Source organism: Carassius gibelio, chromosome B11 (assembly GCF_023724105.1).
Source record: "Carassius gibelio isolate Cgi1373 ecotype wild population from Czech Republic chromosome B11, carGib1.2-hapl.c, whole genome shotgun sequence".
Lineage (NCBI taxonomy): Eukaryota > Metazoa > Chordata > Actinopteri > Cypriniformes > Cyprinidae > Carassius > Carassius gibelio.
Genome location: NC_068406.1, coordinates 20,494,288 through 20,509,302, shown reverse-complemented (window position 1 = coordinate 20,509,302; position 15,015 = coordinate 20,494,288). Strand labels below are relative to the sequence as shown.

The 15,015-nt window shown below is 37.9% G+C and overlaps 1 protein-coding gene across 1 annotated transcript in view; it reads left to right on the top strand.

Moving 5' to 3' along the window:
• LOC127968018 (inactive N-acetylated-alpha-linked acidic dipeptidase-like protein 2) overlaps positions 1-15,015 on the top strand; it is a 214,266-nt gene that overhangs the window by 144,846 nt on the left and 54,405 nt on the right. The window contains exons 7-9 of the mRNA XM_052568855.1: positions 4,352-4,444; positions 10,809-11,014; positions 12,065-12,193. Of these exons, the coding sequence (XP_052424815.1) occupies positions 4,352-4,444; positions 10,809-11,014; positions 12,065-12,193 (428 nt within the window). The remainder of the gene's footprint in view (positions 1-4,351; positions 4,445-10,808; positions 11,015-12,064; positions 12,194-15,015) is intronic.

Sequence of the window (15,015 nt, the reverse complement as noted above, 5' to 3'; positions counted from 1 at the left end):
CAGACCAATGTCCAGCGATCAATGTCTGCCCAAAACCTGCAGCGGCAACATGAGCGCCATTGATCCTGTGGAGAGGAAGGGACGCCTGTCCCCCGGCACTCTCCCACCCCTCCCGTACTCTTCACAGTCTGAAAGCTCCCAGCCGTGACCCGCTCCAGGCCTGCAGCTCTCTTCCATTAACCGGATCAAACGCTCTGAAGCTAGTAATCTGTGCTCTATTGATTGGGCCAAGCTTTGACCACTCCAGAGGTTTCAAATCATTTGTTTCCATCTGTCTCCCCTCTTTCATTCCATTCAATTAAGGCTCACTGTATCACTAAAATTTGCTCTAATTGCGCCAGCGTCTCCCTGCCAGGGAAATGAGACATTAGCCACAAAAGTACATACTGTATGTGAGCGGCAAACTTTCCCACTTCTCCTTGCATTTTAACTGCCTGTGTTTAGGAGACTGGTATTTCATTGTCAATGGCTTTTGAAAAGATCTTAAATGTTTCGACATAGTCCTGAATTTCATTCATTCGTTATTGTGTGTGAGTGTGTGTTTTGTTCCAGTGGATCAGGCGGCTAGATCCATCATCCATTTATTCACCATAAAGAAATCAAATTGAGATGGGGTCCAAATACATTAGTACTTTCTATGAATGTCTGTGGGCTCGTGTTCCCCTCCTCGCTGCGTTCCAGATGAAAACTCATAGTATAATAAATTTCTATGCAATTATAGCTCACTGGCAGAAAACTGTGTGGAAAAGCTTTATCGAAACACACCCGCTCCTTTAATTATGACGCTATTGATTGCAGTGCGTAGGTAACCCGTCCCATATCGGTTTTGCTCTCTCCATTTCCCACCTCAAGAGAAATAAAACACGCTCATGCAGAGCTCTGAACTCTGAATAATGACTTTATGGTGTGAAATATGGCATGAAATAATGGTAAAACAATTTTGCGCCTTAATAATAATTATTCACCTTTTGTTTGCTGGTTTTGATAGAAGGTCTTATTGTTAGATTTATGTTAGCTTTAGGGCTAGTGATAGGGGGCTGATGGGCTAGTTAACAGATTTGAGGCAAGTTTTACTAACAGTTTGCAATGTTGCAAACTGTCTTTTGGCATAAAATAGTACTGTCAGTACTAAAGAAGCTCAGTGACGAATTAGTGCTGAAAAGGCATGGACAGTTTGTTGGAGTTTACTATTCAGATGAATGAATATATGGGCGTAGAGTATTACAATTTATTTACTTGTGTTTATTTACTTATTTACTTTGCGCTCATCAGATTACTGGTATTTGTGTCATTATTTATTGTGTCTTAAATGACCTATGTTGTGCTTGAAATGGTTGCAATGTTTTTGATAGAAGGGGGCACCGCAGAGATAAGAGAGCACATGATGTGGATTTTTTCCACGTATTAATTTATTTGGAATTAAATTAACACATTATCAAGAACATATTATCCAAACATATTGTTTGCCCAGCCATGTTATTTTTTTATTTGCTTCAGGAAATAAAAGATGACTTGACGAATGATGACTTGATGAACCCTCAGCTAGGATACATGCAATACCAGGTCTATCAAAACTTCTCGCGACCCTACATGCGACTATGCTTATTTGCGCCAAAGTCCTTTTAAGGCAAGTCATGCCACTCGGCGGCCATCTTTGAAACACCTTTCGAGCATGCAAGTGCAGCTCCTATCTCTTTGAATGGGGAAACATTAAATTCTCCAAAACTGCCAAGTTTAGGATTAAATTTCATATTTGAAATCACCAATGAAATTTGAGAACAATTGTATCATAAATGACGTTTATTTTCCTCAAATAGCATTAAAAAAAGTGTATTTTCATGCTAGATCAGCCTGTGTGCATGTTCAGTCTTAAATGCACGTCTCAGAACGTTGACTCTTTCTATAGCAACTGGGACTTCTAACGGCATGTGCAGTGATGTGCTGACTTTTTATTGATTAGCAATTGTCTCTTTTGCTGAGAAGGCGGGGCTTTGTTTGACTGAGCAGCCATATTGAGTGTTGCATTTTTCCCCAATTCAAAACTACAAGAGACACGTCTTGGGTATTCTATAGTCTACAGTCTGTGCTTGCGCTGTGCATGGTATATTGCGTTGGTTGATTTGTAAATGAGAAGTTGCATCGGTGTTCTTTATTTTTGCACTATTAAATCACCCCCAGAAATTTTCACATCCAACTGTGCTGCTTTGGAATTGTGCTTTTGCACTAGTTTGTAAAACTGGTGCTTGATCTTTGCCCTGTCGGTGCTGTGTTACCACTAAAATAAATGCACACACACACATACTGTACACACCGATCAGGCATGACATTATGACCACTGACAGGTGTAGTTAATATAACTGATTATCTCTTCATCACAGCACTTGTTAGTGAGTGGGATAAACAGTATCTGGCAGCAAGTGAACATTTTTGTCCTCAAAGCTGATGTGTTAGAAGCAAAAAAAATGGGCAAGCGTATGGATTTGAGCGGAAGTTTTTACATGTGAATAAAAGCCTAAATGATATTCTACACACATGTAATTTAATGTTCTTAAATCCTAATTTCTGGCTTTTAAGTTTAACATATTTGAAATATTTTCTAAATACGCGTTTAAGTAGCCCCTGGTGTGCGTGTTCACCTTGGTTGTGAATCAGCTTCTTCTCTGGTCTGTGGATCGTTTTCTTCATCGCATATGTGCTCCTATATCTTATACAGTATATACTTCTAAGGAACATCTTATTCAGGGTCGTTTATAAAACATGAGCCCCTGCAGCTGAAGGCTTCTTCATTCTTTTCCTACAAGATCACTTTTTCACTTTGCTCACGCAGAGGCACTCACCTCTCTCAATAGCCGGTAACCTCTCATACCTATTGATGATTAATGGGCAAATCTGTCACACTGCGACCCGTGTGCATGCCAGCACTTTTAAACACTCCCTTATAACTGCATATACATCTTCTACTCTTTACCCAAAGTCATTTGTGCTGTTGTCAGGGGTGATAAATGGGGTTTGTGGGGCTGTGTGAAGCCCACTGAATTTTTTGAGTCAATTTGTTTACTCTCAAAAAAACACATCTGTATACATCAGTGGCATTTACATCTTACGTCTGAGGTATCAAACTTCATCTTTATTTCTTGATATTCACATATCCAGGAACTACTAAAAAAAAAAAACTCTTACTGTGTACATCGCACACACATCTGCCTGGGATCCCGAGGCTTTCATGAAAAGGAATTTTCAATTCCATCTCTATCGTAAACCAGAAGCTTGGCTGCAGAAGGATTTTTAGATCTTCATGTTGGCTCAACGATGTCGCTGTAAGAGTGAGACAGAGCGAGTGGGGGACAGAGTGGCTTGGGATGTGTACCAGGACCAGGTGTTTCTTCTTTTTATCTGCTGGGATATCAGCCTCATTGATATTCACTCCATCACACCGACCCTTTATGTGTAATTAATTGGTAAGGATGTGAGCCGAACAGTGACGGCAGCTTTTTAAGCTGCTCTGATGGTGTAAATTTCCTCTGCAACATGCAAACGAATGATGGAAGCAAAGGCTATCTGCTCTTTGTCTTACAGTTTCTGTACATATAATAGGAGGGGATTTAATAGGGAAGGATGTGCCAATATTTTGTAAGTGACATTCCAATGGGAAGGCAGGGCCTGGAGTCAATGGAAAGCTGTCAGTGGAAATTAATGAATAATTAAAAGAGAAAAATCGAAAAATAGGCATTTACTAGTGAACTTCAGGAACAATAAGCATGGTATGTTTAACCTTTTTTTTTTTTTTTTTTTTTTTTTTTTTTTTTTTTTTTTTTAGCATATACAAATAAATGTATAGAAATAAATAGAAACATTTTCAATATTCTATCAATCTAATACATTGTTTTTGAGAATTTAGTTGAATAGTTATTTTAATTTTTGTTAAAAAAATATGTGAAATGTTGGTCATTGAAATAATTGAAGTTTAATAATAATGTTAATATTAAGAATAATTTAATAATATATTTGAAACTCTGACAATTTAATTGAATAATTGAAATTGCATTTTATTATTATTATTGTTATTATTATTTTGTCGTTGTTGTTGTTTAATATTAAATAATACTTAAATGGTCCATTGATTAATTAATTTTTTATCCACTAAATCCAACAATATATACATTTTAATTCTAAAATGTATATATTGTTGGATTTAGTGGATAAAAATAAATAAATAAAAATCTGTCCTTTTTGATTGATTGAAGACTTAACTCATTTTTACTTTTTTATTTGTAGCTGGATTTGAACTTTTGGATCTGTCAGTGTCCCATAACCCTGACTAATTTGTTTGGAACTTCTGTTTGTTCCTCAGCAAGAAAACTCATAAATCTCACCATTGAAAACCAGGCATCCTTCAAGACTGTGCACAATGTTATTGGATATCTCAAAGGCAAGACCAATCCAGGTAGGTCAGCACAAAACCAAGACGCCGCTTTTATAACCCAAATTATCATTTTACAAACCCAAAGGGCTTTTTCTCAAAGTTATTGCAAGATTATTTCATTTAAATAACAAATCACTCTCATTTTAACAGCATGACATTGCCAGCGTATCCCAGGCATGGTCCTAAACTGCTGCGCTCTTTGGTCTGACATAACAAAGACACAGTGCTTTGTCACAGTGCTTTATTGTATTTGTGATACTAGAGCGAAACAAGAGTGCAATCTAAGCATTCTTTCCTTCATCCTCTGAAAAAGCGTGAGTCCAGGGGGCGACTAAAGCAGAATCTGAGCCCACGTGCTGAAGCAGCCAGTTTTCCTCGCAGAGCCATGACAAACTAATCTCTTAAAACAACGTCTGCCGCCACTGTCCAAATGCAGGTCACTTGGCTGCCGAAAATAGGCTTCTAATTACAGACCACTATTTTCACCTTCAGGATGATTTAATTGTACGTCTGATGTAATGAAAGTGTTTAATCTTTCACCCCCGCCCCTATGACTGTAAAAGTCACTGTGTCTATGCATTTAAGCCCTCCGTGATTTACTTTCCAGATTTACGACACTCTTTTCCTGTCATAATTGGTCGCCCAGTCTCTAATTATGTATCGCAAATCATGCAGCGGTGTTCTTCTCCTTGACTTTTGTCTTTTTATAACATGTTTACCTTTCATTAATCTGGCAGTTGACTGTCTTGTTTATCTATCATTTTGATGTCATTTTAATAACTTCCCTTAAGACCGCAGAGGTATACTCCTGAGCACAGGTTAGTTATAGTATTCCTTAGTTCTTTGCTCTTGTCAACTCGATGAGTCTGTTTCTACCCTTACAAGCTGTCAGTCAGAGGTGGCCCAGTGCCGCTTATAGCCCGCAGCTAACTGCATTAGAAATAGTATCTTTTCTGGTCTGTATGTTGGTGTACATGAAAGCAGAGTGTGTGCAAACCTAGAGAGAGTATAACACACAGTACAATACACACAGATTTTATGTTTTTAAAACAAGTCTCTCATACTCACCAAGGAAATCACGCACACCCCCCCCCCCCCCCCACACACACACACACACACACATATATATATATATATATATATATATATATATATATATATATATATATATATATATATATATTAGTGCTGTCAATCGATTAAAAAAATTAACTAATTAATCGCACAATTTTTAAAAATTAATCGCGATTAATCGGAATTTTTATTTAACTTGTAACACAGATTTTCTCATGTAAACAACATCCCTGCAATAAACCATCAATATCTTCCAAATTAACTGTTGGCTTGAAAGCCATATTTATTACAGAAATAAAAACACAGGCATGTAAGTACCATTTGAATTTCAAAACAATCAATGTCAATAAAAAACAAAAATGATTTCCATGTTGAATTCTAAGTGGACTGCAAAAAAATTCCAAAGTATAGTCATTGCCAGTGCTTTAAGTGGGCCAGTATGCACCAGTACTCAGTACCGCCACTTCCAAATATAGCTCTTGAGCTTACCGCCACCTCTCCGTGCGCCCAGAACGTGCTTGTAGCGTACCGGTACGCTCATCTGGACATCTGTTTTAATAGAGGTTTTAATCTTTTACCTGCACTGTCGATTTTCAGAGCGCCCTTCACAATGCAAGCTTCCTAATTCATCCCACCCAGAGCAGAAACTACATTACCCATTCACCCTTAAGTTATACAAGTGAATAGCGCATGTGTCGCTTTTCCCACTGTTAAGTGTCAACAACTCAACGTGGCCGGAGAAGGTGTGTGAAACTCGTTATGAGTGTACACAACGCTCGGTTCGGTTAAAACTCAAATACAGTTAACAACAACACTTAATATGTTTTCTTGGCTTCAGACTCTGAATACTGTAAGAACAAGACCAGAGTCTGAAGATTCGCTGACTGACATCTCACCAAATCCGAATCGTATCACTGCAGGTCAGACTCAAGCTAATGAAGTAATGTAGCTCTTTCAGGAAGGGTGACCAGACGTCCCGAAAAATTCGGGACAGTCCCGAAATCTAAACTGTTGTCCCGACTCCCGAATCTGGCCCTAATTGTCCCGGAAGTTATACTAAAGCAAAATCTTGAGTATTTATTGTCTGATAAACATTAAAAACTGTCCGCGGAGGTTGAGTCGTCCTGCAGCCCCCGCTGGCTGCTCATTGGCTGCAGCATCTTTTTTCTAAGTTCTAAAAAAATACCGTAGACGGCAAGGCACAAATTTAGATATTCATTTATCTAATTAATCTATAGCCTATGCACAAAGACAATATGATCTTTTTGTCCCCTTTTTGTTTTAAAGCTTGATGAAGAGAGAGAGCGCAAGTTGCTGCAGCTGAGGAGGACAGTGGTGCACGCGCACAGGAGTGATTGACAGGTCGCGGCACTGTGTACAAAAAATACTCCGCTACACAATTATTTCGTTTATTTCGTTTAAGCTTATTAACGTTAGCGTTACAGAAAGGTCTGATTTACGCACTGTTACAACAGTCATTGTTTGTTTTTTTTAAACAATGACATTTGAGTTCATGATTTTAATGTTGCTGTTTCTTGTGGCAGACTGAAGAGTAATCCGGCAGAGTTTTATACTGAAACTTTCCGTCTAAAAGTCCTTCCTTGGTCTTATCCATATTTCTTTGCACGTTGAACACACATAGGCCACAACCAGAAATAAAAAAAACTGCAACCGCGTTAATTGCGTTATTTTTTTAACGCGTTAAATATTTCAAATTAATCGAATGCGTTAACGCGCTAATTTTGACAGCAGCACTAATATATATATATATATATATATATATATATATATATATATATATATATATATATATATATATATATATATATATAATATGTTTTATTTATATAGCGCCTTTCCAGAGCTCAAGGACACGTTACAATAAACAAACAACAATTAAGGCAATTGACAAAGAGAGCAGACAGAACAACAATAGGCAAATGAGAATACAAGTACAGTAAGTGAGAGTTGGGTAGATGAGGCAGCAACCAGCAGAGGAAGAAAAAAAAAAAAACACACTAAGAACTATAACATTCAGAAAATAGGTGTGCTTTGAGCATGGATTTGAATTCAGAGATAGTGTTAACAAAATGGAGTGATGGGGGGAGAGAGTTCCACATTTTGGGTACAACAACACTGAATGATCTGCCCCCCATTGAAGCAAGGCGATGCAGAGGGACAACGAGAAGGCTGGAATCAGCGGATCGTAAAGAACGAGTAGGGGTGTAGGGGAGAAGCAGGTTACAGAGGTAGGGGGGAGCAAGGCCGTGCAGAGACTTAAAAGCGATCACCATCTCCATTATAGCTTAAAGGGAATCCAAAGTGCACCCAAACACCAGACCTGTTGGTTATTGGAGGATCTTCTCATTTCTAGTCTGTTAAACGCATTGGCTATTTTGCAACGAGCCTTCAGCGCGTACTGAGTGAGCGAGCGCCTGACTGAATAGCCTAACATAAACATATAAGTTGGTGTTTTTTTCTTCTTCGCGAGTGTCAGGGGCATTGCCTGTTACGTTGTTTGGGTTATTGGGCTACCTTGTTGAACGCATATCATTATATTTCTCTCTTTTTAAAAAAAAATATAATATAATTAGCAGTGTTGTAGTCGAGACCAGTTCATTCGAGTCCGAGTCCAGATCGAGTCCAGAGATGTTCGAGTCCGAGTCAAGACCGAGTTCAGAAAGGGTCGAGTCCGAGTCAAGACCGAGTTCAGAAAGGGTCGAGTCCGAGTCAAGACCGAGTTCAGAAAGGGTCGAGTCCGAGTCAAGACCGAGTTCAGAAAGGGTCGAGTCCGAGTCAAGACCGAGACCAGAGAGATTGGGTCTGAGACAAGACCTAAAGAAATCTTCAAGAGTATGTAAAATGTATAATGGAAACAATAAAGGGTAAAAGGGCCACATAGTATGTGGTGTAAAGGTAATTTTATTAGAATTATGAAGTGTTACTTGTCAATATTAAGTGCTCATTTTCACATAACATCGTTGTACCACTATACACATCCATTTAACATTACTGTACCACTATACCTGTAAATGTTCAACTGTAACAGCTTTTACATAACTTTTAACCCTGAAGCTTAACTAATGACTGCTAATATCCTGAAAATGTCTTGGATTATGTGCACTTTAGATGTTGTGAAGATTAAAGATGGGCATAATTACTTTTCAAAAAAATAAGTGAGGAGACCATCCTGCTACCCAACCAAGCACGATGTGGTCTCATGATCAATCCACCCCGACTAAAAACACTCTCTACTGGTGCAGAGGAAGCAGGGACTGACAAAAGTTACCATTTCATCCCTTTCTGTAACAGCAACGGATAATCTAATGCTAATTTCACTGGATGGTGGGTTTTAATGCAGGGTAAAATACACACTAGTCAAAGTTTTTTTTAGTTACGGAAGGCATACACACAAGAGCCGACTGACTGTCCAGGAAAATTTCATGCAAAAGTGTGTATGTGCCAGGGGAAGAAAGCTGGTTGAAATGCCATATAAGTTCAATGCCTTCTGTCAGACATTTTTTTGGGGGGAGATGTTTAGTGTTGAGACAGTCAGTCTGTGTCTGTATTCATTATATAATTTAATTAAACAATATTTGTTTTTTTCTGTGACCATTGTGTCCTACTTTGTAAAAATAACACAGTTGAGAGAAATAATGTAGCAATGTGGCTTCCTGGAAAGCGGGATCACTACAGGCGGATGGCAGGAGGGTAACTTAAGGCCGGTGACACACTGGCTGCGTGGCGTCTCTGCTGCGTGCTAGAAGCGTGGTGGCTGCTTCGCGTTTTAGGTGTCTTTACACACCAGAAGCGTGCCTGATGCGGCGCTGGCGCGCTGCTTCTGCTATAGGTGACATAGAGAGAGGCCGCCGAAAAACCAGGCTCTTGCAAAATAGAGTATGTTTGACAGGTGCAATATTTGAAAATCGATAATTATTTATTTATTTTTTTAAATTACATTTATATCAGAATTTATGCCAACCTATAGACTTTAAAATATCAAAATGTCATGAATTAATATGTATTTGTGTACATAATGACACAAGTGACATATAAACATATTTTCCTAGTTTATTTTGCCTGGAAACGCTTCCAACACGCGCGTGTTCGCGTGAAAATAGGCGTCGGTTCTATTTCTAGCATGCACGCGTTTTCCGCGCGGCTCGAGCTGCGCCTGGGATGCGCGTCTCACGCAGGCAGTCTGTAAGCTCTAACCTGTTAACATGGGAGCCGAATTAAAAACAGACACGCCACGCAGCTGAGACGCTTGCGCCATGCATCCAGTGTGTCGCTGGCCTAACGTCTAAAGAAAATCACCAGTCATTGGATGTATCAATCATACATCAATTTAAAGAAACATTAACATACAGTAATAATCATGAAATATTTTGATTGGGACTCGAGTGGACTCGGGCATAAGTCCGATTCCTAATATGTTCGAGTCCGAGTCAATACCGAGTCAAAATACACACGAGTCCATGACAAGACCGAGACCATTAAAATACGGTCTCGAGACCGAGTCCAAGACCGAGTCCGAGTCTCGAGTACTCAACACTGATAATTAGTCCAATGAACCGTTCGGTATACATAATGCGTACCGCGTACCGAACCGAAAGCCTCATACCGAATGGTTCAATACGAACACGCGTTATCGTTATATATATATATCAATAGCCCTTACCAGAACTTTATCATAAAAATACAGTGATGATGTTACAAGGTTTACAGGGTTTTAGGCAAAAACATGTTGTTGTAATTGTTGATGTGGGAATTTCAGGGAAAGCTAACCCTTTCTCGATAAATTTTCATAATTCATGCTTTTTTATTTTAAGTTTTTATATATATTTTACAGTAAAATAATAAATATTACTTTGTTAGTAATAATATATAATACGTAACTCAAGCTTTTTAATTTTTACTGCTGTACATTTTTTCCAATAATTTAATTGGATTTATTCGAGTCATACATGCTGTCACAAATACATTAGGTTACACAAGCAAAACTCAATTTAATAGTCGGATTAGGTAGAAAATGCAACTAAATTGAATATTACTACATTCTTTTTACAGTGTGGTAAAGTTAACGAATTAACAGTTTTCTAATAAAATGTGTATTTATTCTGTATGTCCAGATGGCAGGAAATCTGATTAAAATATGAATTTAAGAAGACAAAGATCCTCCTAGTTTTCATACAGTAGCTTTACTCTGCAGATGATTGACCCCCTCACCTGCATAAACATGTTTGTTGGTGTGTGAGTGTTTATTTCTTGTTTTGTGTCTTAAGTGTTCCCGCTCTGTTTTCCCTTGTAGATCGATATGTACTGGTTGGCAGTCGTCATGGCAGCTGGTACGAGGGTGCGTTGGCGGACTGGGGGAAAGGCTCTGCAGTCATGACTCAGATCATTGCCTCCATGACGGCTCAAACCCGTGCGGGCTGGCAGCCTGACCGCACCGTCGTCTTCTGCTCCTGGGGGGGAACCTCACTGGGCAACATCGGCTCCTTTGAGTGGGGGAGGGTAATGTTTGACTATTCCCATTTTGCCACTTTAGTCTTTGAGCTCTTTTATTGAGACTTGTGTTTCACTGGTCTTGACGAAACTGCTTCGTTTAACAAGTCCAATGCTGTACCGGGTGAGCTTCTGGGCATGTTTACTATGTCAAAAAAGTCTTGTATATGATGCAAAAAGCATTTTTAGGTAAAAGTGTTAAATGTGCGAGGAACCTTGCCAAATAAGTATTTCTTAATCAATAGTTTGCCAATGCCACTGTAATCATAATTTGTGTGAAAAGTAAAAACTTTCTTTTACTGCCTCAAGTGGTAATTCCAGCTAGACACTGTAGTGAAATGTATGCACAAGTTTGTTTTTGGAGTTGGACTATTTCTTATTTAACCATCCTTAAATTTCAACATGGAATTCATATATGAGCAAGACAAATGAGCATGTGAACTTTATGACACGTTTATGGCATCCAGGTCACATTATAGCCTACAATTTACATATATAAGCTGCTTATTTTAGATGTGGATTGAATTTGTCTAATACATCATACATATTAGTTTATAGAAATCTCTGTCAACGGTGTGTAGGGTCGCAACCTCGAAGTTAAGTTTAGTAGGAGGTCAAAAGCACTTCCTTTTTTCTCTTCCTCAGTTTGACAACTAAACCGATGGAGGTAAAACAAAAATAGTACAGATTAGCCTTGAGCAGCCATTCAAACGCTTGCTAACATGATCAGCAAGCCATGAAGATTCAATCAGACAGATGGATGATTTTGGAGTGTTAATGAAATTATTCTGCTCGGCAAAGGAGTTTGTTCTAATCAGAACAATGCAAACGTCATCATTAATCTGAAGAAGACGCTAATAATGTCACAATAAAATGATAGCTTTTGAAGAAATATTAACCATTACTGAGAAAGACAGTAATGGTTAATATTATTCACAATGCACATTTAATAAAATTGTAGTGTCTCAATGGGGGTTACTCAGGCTTTGAAAATACCAGTCAAGGCCCTGACATTTCATCAGTTGGCAGTAGACGGCTGTGTTTTGTATGTCTGTACAGGAGAATGCAGTGGTTCTTCAGAGCCGGGCAGTGGCTTATGTCAGCCTGCACAATCCCGTCAGAGCCTCTGGATCCCTGCAGGCCACAGCGTCACCTTCCCTTCAGCAACTGGCAGCTGAAACCCAAAAGGTACTTTATAAATATTCATTTATATCCACTTGGACAAGAAACTTGCAAACAGCACTTTAAATAGAGGCGATGCATGTGTTCCAGAAGCTTAGAGAAAACCCTACCCATCACTATTATTAATAGCTGATGCAATATCTTGCTGTAGCTGTTTGGCCTTCCTCTTATATATTCTTGCACTACAACAAGTCTGTGCACATGGCTTAGACCCCCCCCCCCCCACACACACACACACCTTTATTGATTTGGATCTTACTTAACTATAAATCTACACACTGTACTGTACATTTTTACTGCATGTAACCTCTTTACTACAAATATGTGCACATAGCCTAGACTTGCTAAAAAAATAAATAGGGTTGGTCAAAGAAAAATGTAATCTGGAGGTATTGTTAGAATGTGTACGTGCAGTCTATTTTTGAGAGTGTGTTACATTTAATTTAGTTGTTTATATGTAATATTACCTTTTCTTCTTGCTGTCTGCTATTTTTTAGTGCAAATACAATCATTTTGGTTATTATATTTGTAGTAGGAAAGAAAACTAAATTGTCTTGGCAAAGGGCACCATCTTATTTTGTTTAAATTTAATGTGGCATGTGATTGACTGAACATTTTAAAGTTAAGGGGAATTAGATTTTGAATCTCAACTTAACTCAACAAGGTCTTGGTATTTGAACAGTGTGCACCCAACTTCTTGCATAAAACCATTTAGCTGTATCTCATTTACAGTGAACACTGAGGTCTGAGTTATACATTCAGATGGCATTTCCAATAATGTGATATATAACTCATCTAACTTATCTAACCTTAATGTAGCTCTTGTATTCTGCTCAAGTTTCCAGATATATGGAGCATCTTACTCACTCTGACAGGTTCATTTATGATTTGTGGTGTGAATATATTGTAGTTTGTTGGAAATTATGACTAAACTCTTTAAAAACCTTTAGTATCACCTTGGTTATTAACTCTGTGTAACTTTATGGCGGCTTCAGTGAATTTGAACTTATAATGACAGCCTCTTTAGCATCAGATGTGAACAGAGCAATAGAAAAGGTTAATACATTTTAATATTGCCGATGTATCAGTTGCTTTGTATAGCGTGCTGTAGGTCAGAGGCCCTGATCCAATGACAGCATGCCCTATTATTTTAAACCAGACAATACTTTTCTTCATTAACCTAAATGCCAGTCCACCTGTGACATTTCAACCTAATGAAGTATGCTCTGATCTTCACCACTGCCATTATCGAAATTTCTCCTACAAAACTTCTAAGAATGAAATGGCATGAGTTCAGTGGAATAATTATTTCACTTATCATCAGCAGTCTGGCCATAATATTTGTAAAGTAGTTCACTAGGGGAAAAGGAATTGATGAGACTGTGATTCGATGTGAATAGGAAGAGAGGACTCAGGATAAAGTTTTGTAATATGACTTTGGTATCCTTTGCATAACACTAAGCATCTGTTGGAAAAGCAGCTAGAGATGGAATTGTGTGCATATACAGTATGTGCTTATAGCTTCTTTCTTATGAAATGGTAGGCTTTGGGTTATTTGTCATAAATTTAACAAAAGAAGAGCCAGAGCTTATACCTTTTGCACCATTATATTTTATTTAAAAATGTTTCAAGACCCAATACACATTGTGGATACTTTAGGTAATAATGATTAATAATGTTTAAAAATAGTTCACATGAATGCACAATAATCTTCTCTGCTGACTAAGCAATTTCAAATGTTATAAAACTAGTTTTATATTTATATTATATGTTTGTACTATGTCACTTACGTTGAAAATGATCAGCAACCTAAACTGATGTTATACTGTAATAAAATACTCAATATTTTTACTATAGTACATTAAAATGTAGTACCTTTCCTTAAGTATAAATGAAAGGATAAGTGCTTATACTTTTACAGGAGTAATATTTTGTTAGTGTTTCTGTACTTTAACTCAAGTACGTACGAGAAAAAATAGCAATGTGTCATAAGAGCAAAAATATGCATCGTGCACAGTTTGTTTTCTTTAATTTGTAGAATGCAAAACAGGCCTGCGAATACTTTTTGCAAATGTTTTGTGCGTTTCATTGACATACCTTCTGAGTCACAGATTTGGACTCAATAGTGTTTTCAGATTCTTTCTGCATTGTTGAAGTGGTTCTTAAAAACTCATGAATTAATATTTTTAAAAGTAGCAAAAATATGTGTCCCATTCAATGATTCCATTGGTTCATTATTGTTTTTTTTAGCTTCAGTGAACTTTTTGAAGGCTCTAAATTCTTTGAATGGAGATAGTCATAGTTCATTCAGCTCCATCAAGATGCTATTCAAGGTCTCTTTTGAAGTTTGAGATACATAACTTGAAAAGCCTAAACTTAAATGTCCAGAAAAAATAAATAAATAAATCAAATAAAATCAACCCTGAATGTGAATGTGCAACTGCTCGTTTATCCAATATGCAAATTCCAACTGCTGTGCTGTAGTGTGATCACACCAAGAAGGAAAACCGTTTAGCATCAGCACTTTCCTTTGTCTAAAAGTCCAGCTCCATGGCCCTATGCCTCCTCTCCACCAATCACTCTCTGTCTCTTAGTAAATTGATAATGGCTTATGCTAATTGCTGTTGTCCTGTCAGAGCCTTCGACGCAATGAGACACAAGATGCCCTCATTAGCATGCTAATTGAATGGAATACCATCCAATCAAAGATGCACAGGGACTGTTTGAGGATGACATGGATGAATGGCTTCCAGTTGTCAGGTGCGATAAAACAAAGGTTCATTTTTGCGTTTATGAAGTGATTGTTATTCTTTTATTCTGCTTAAATC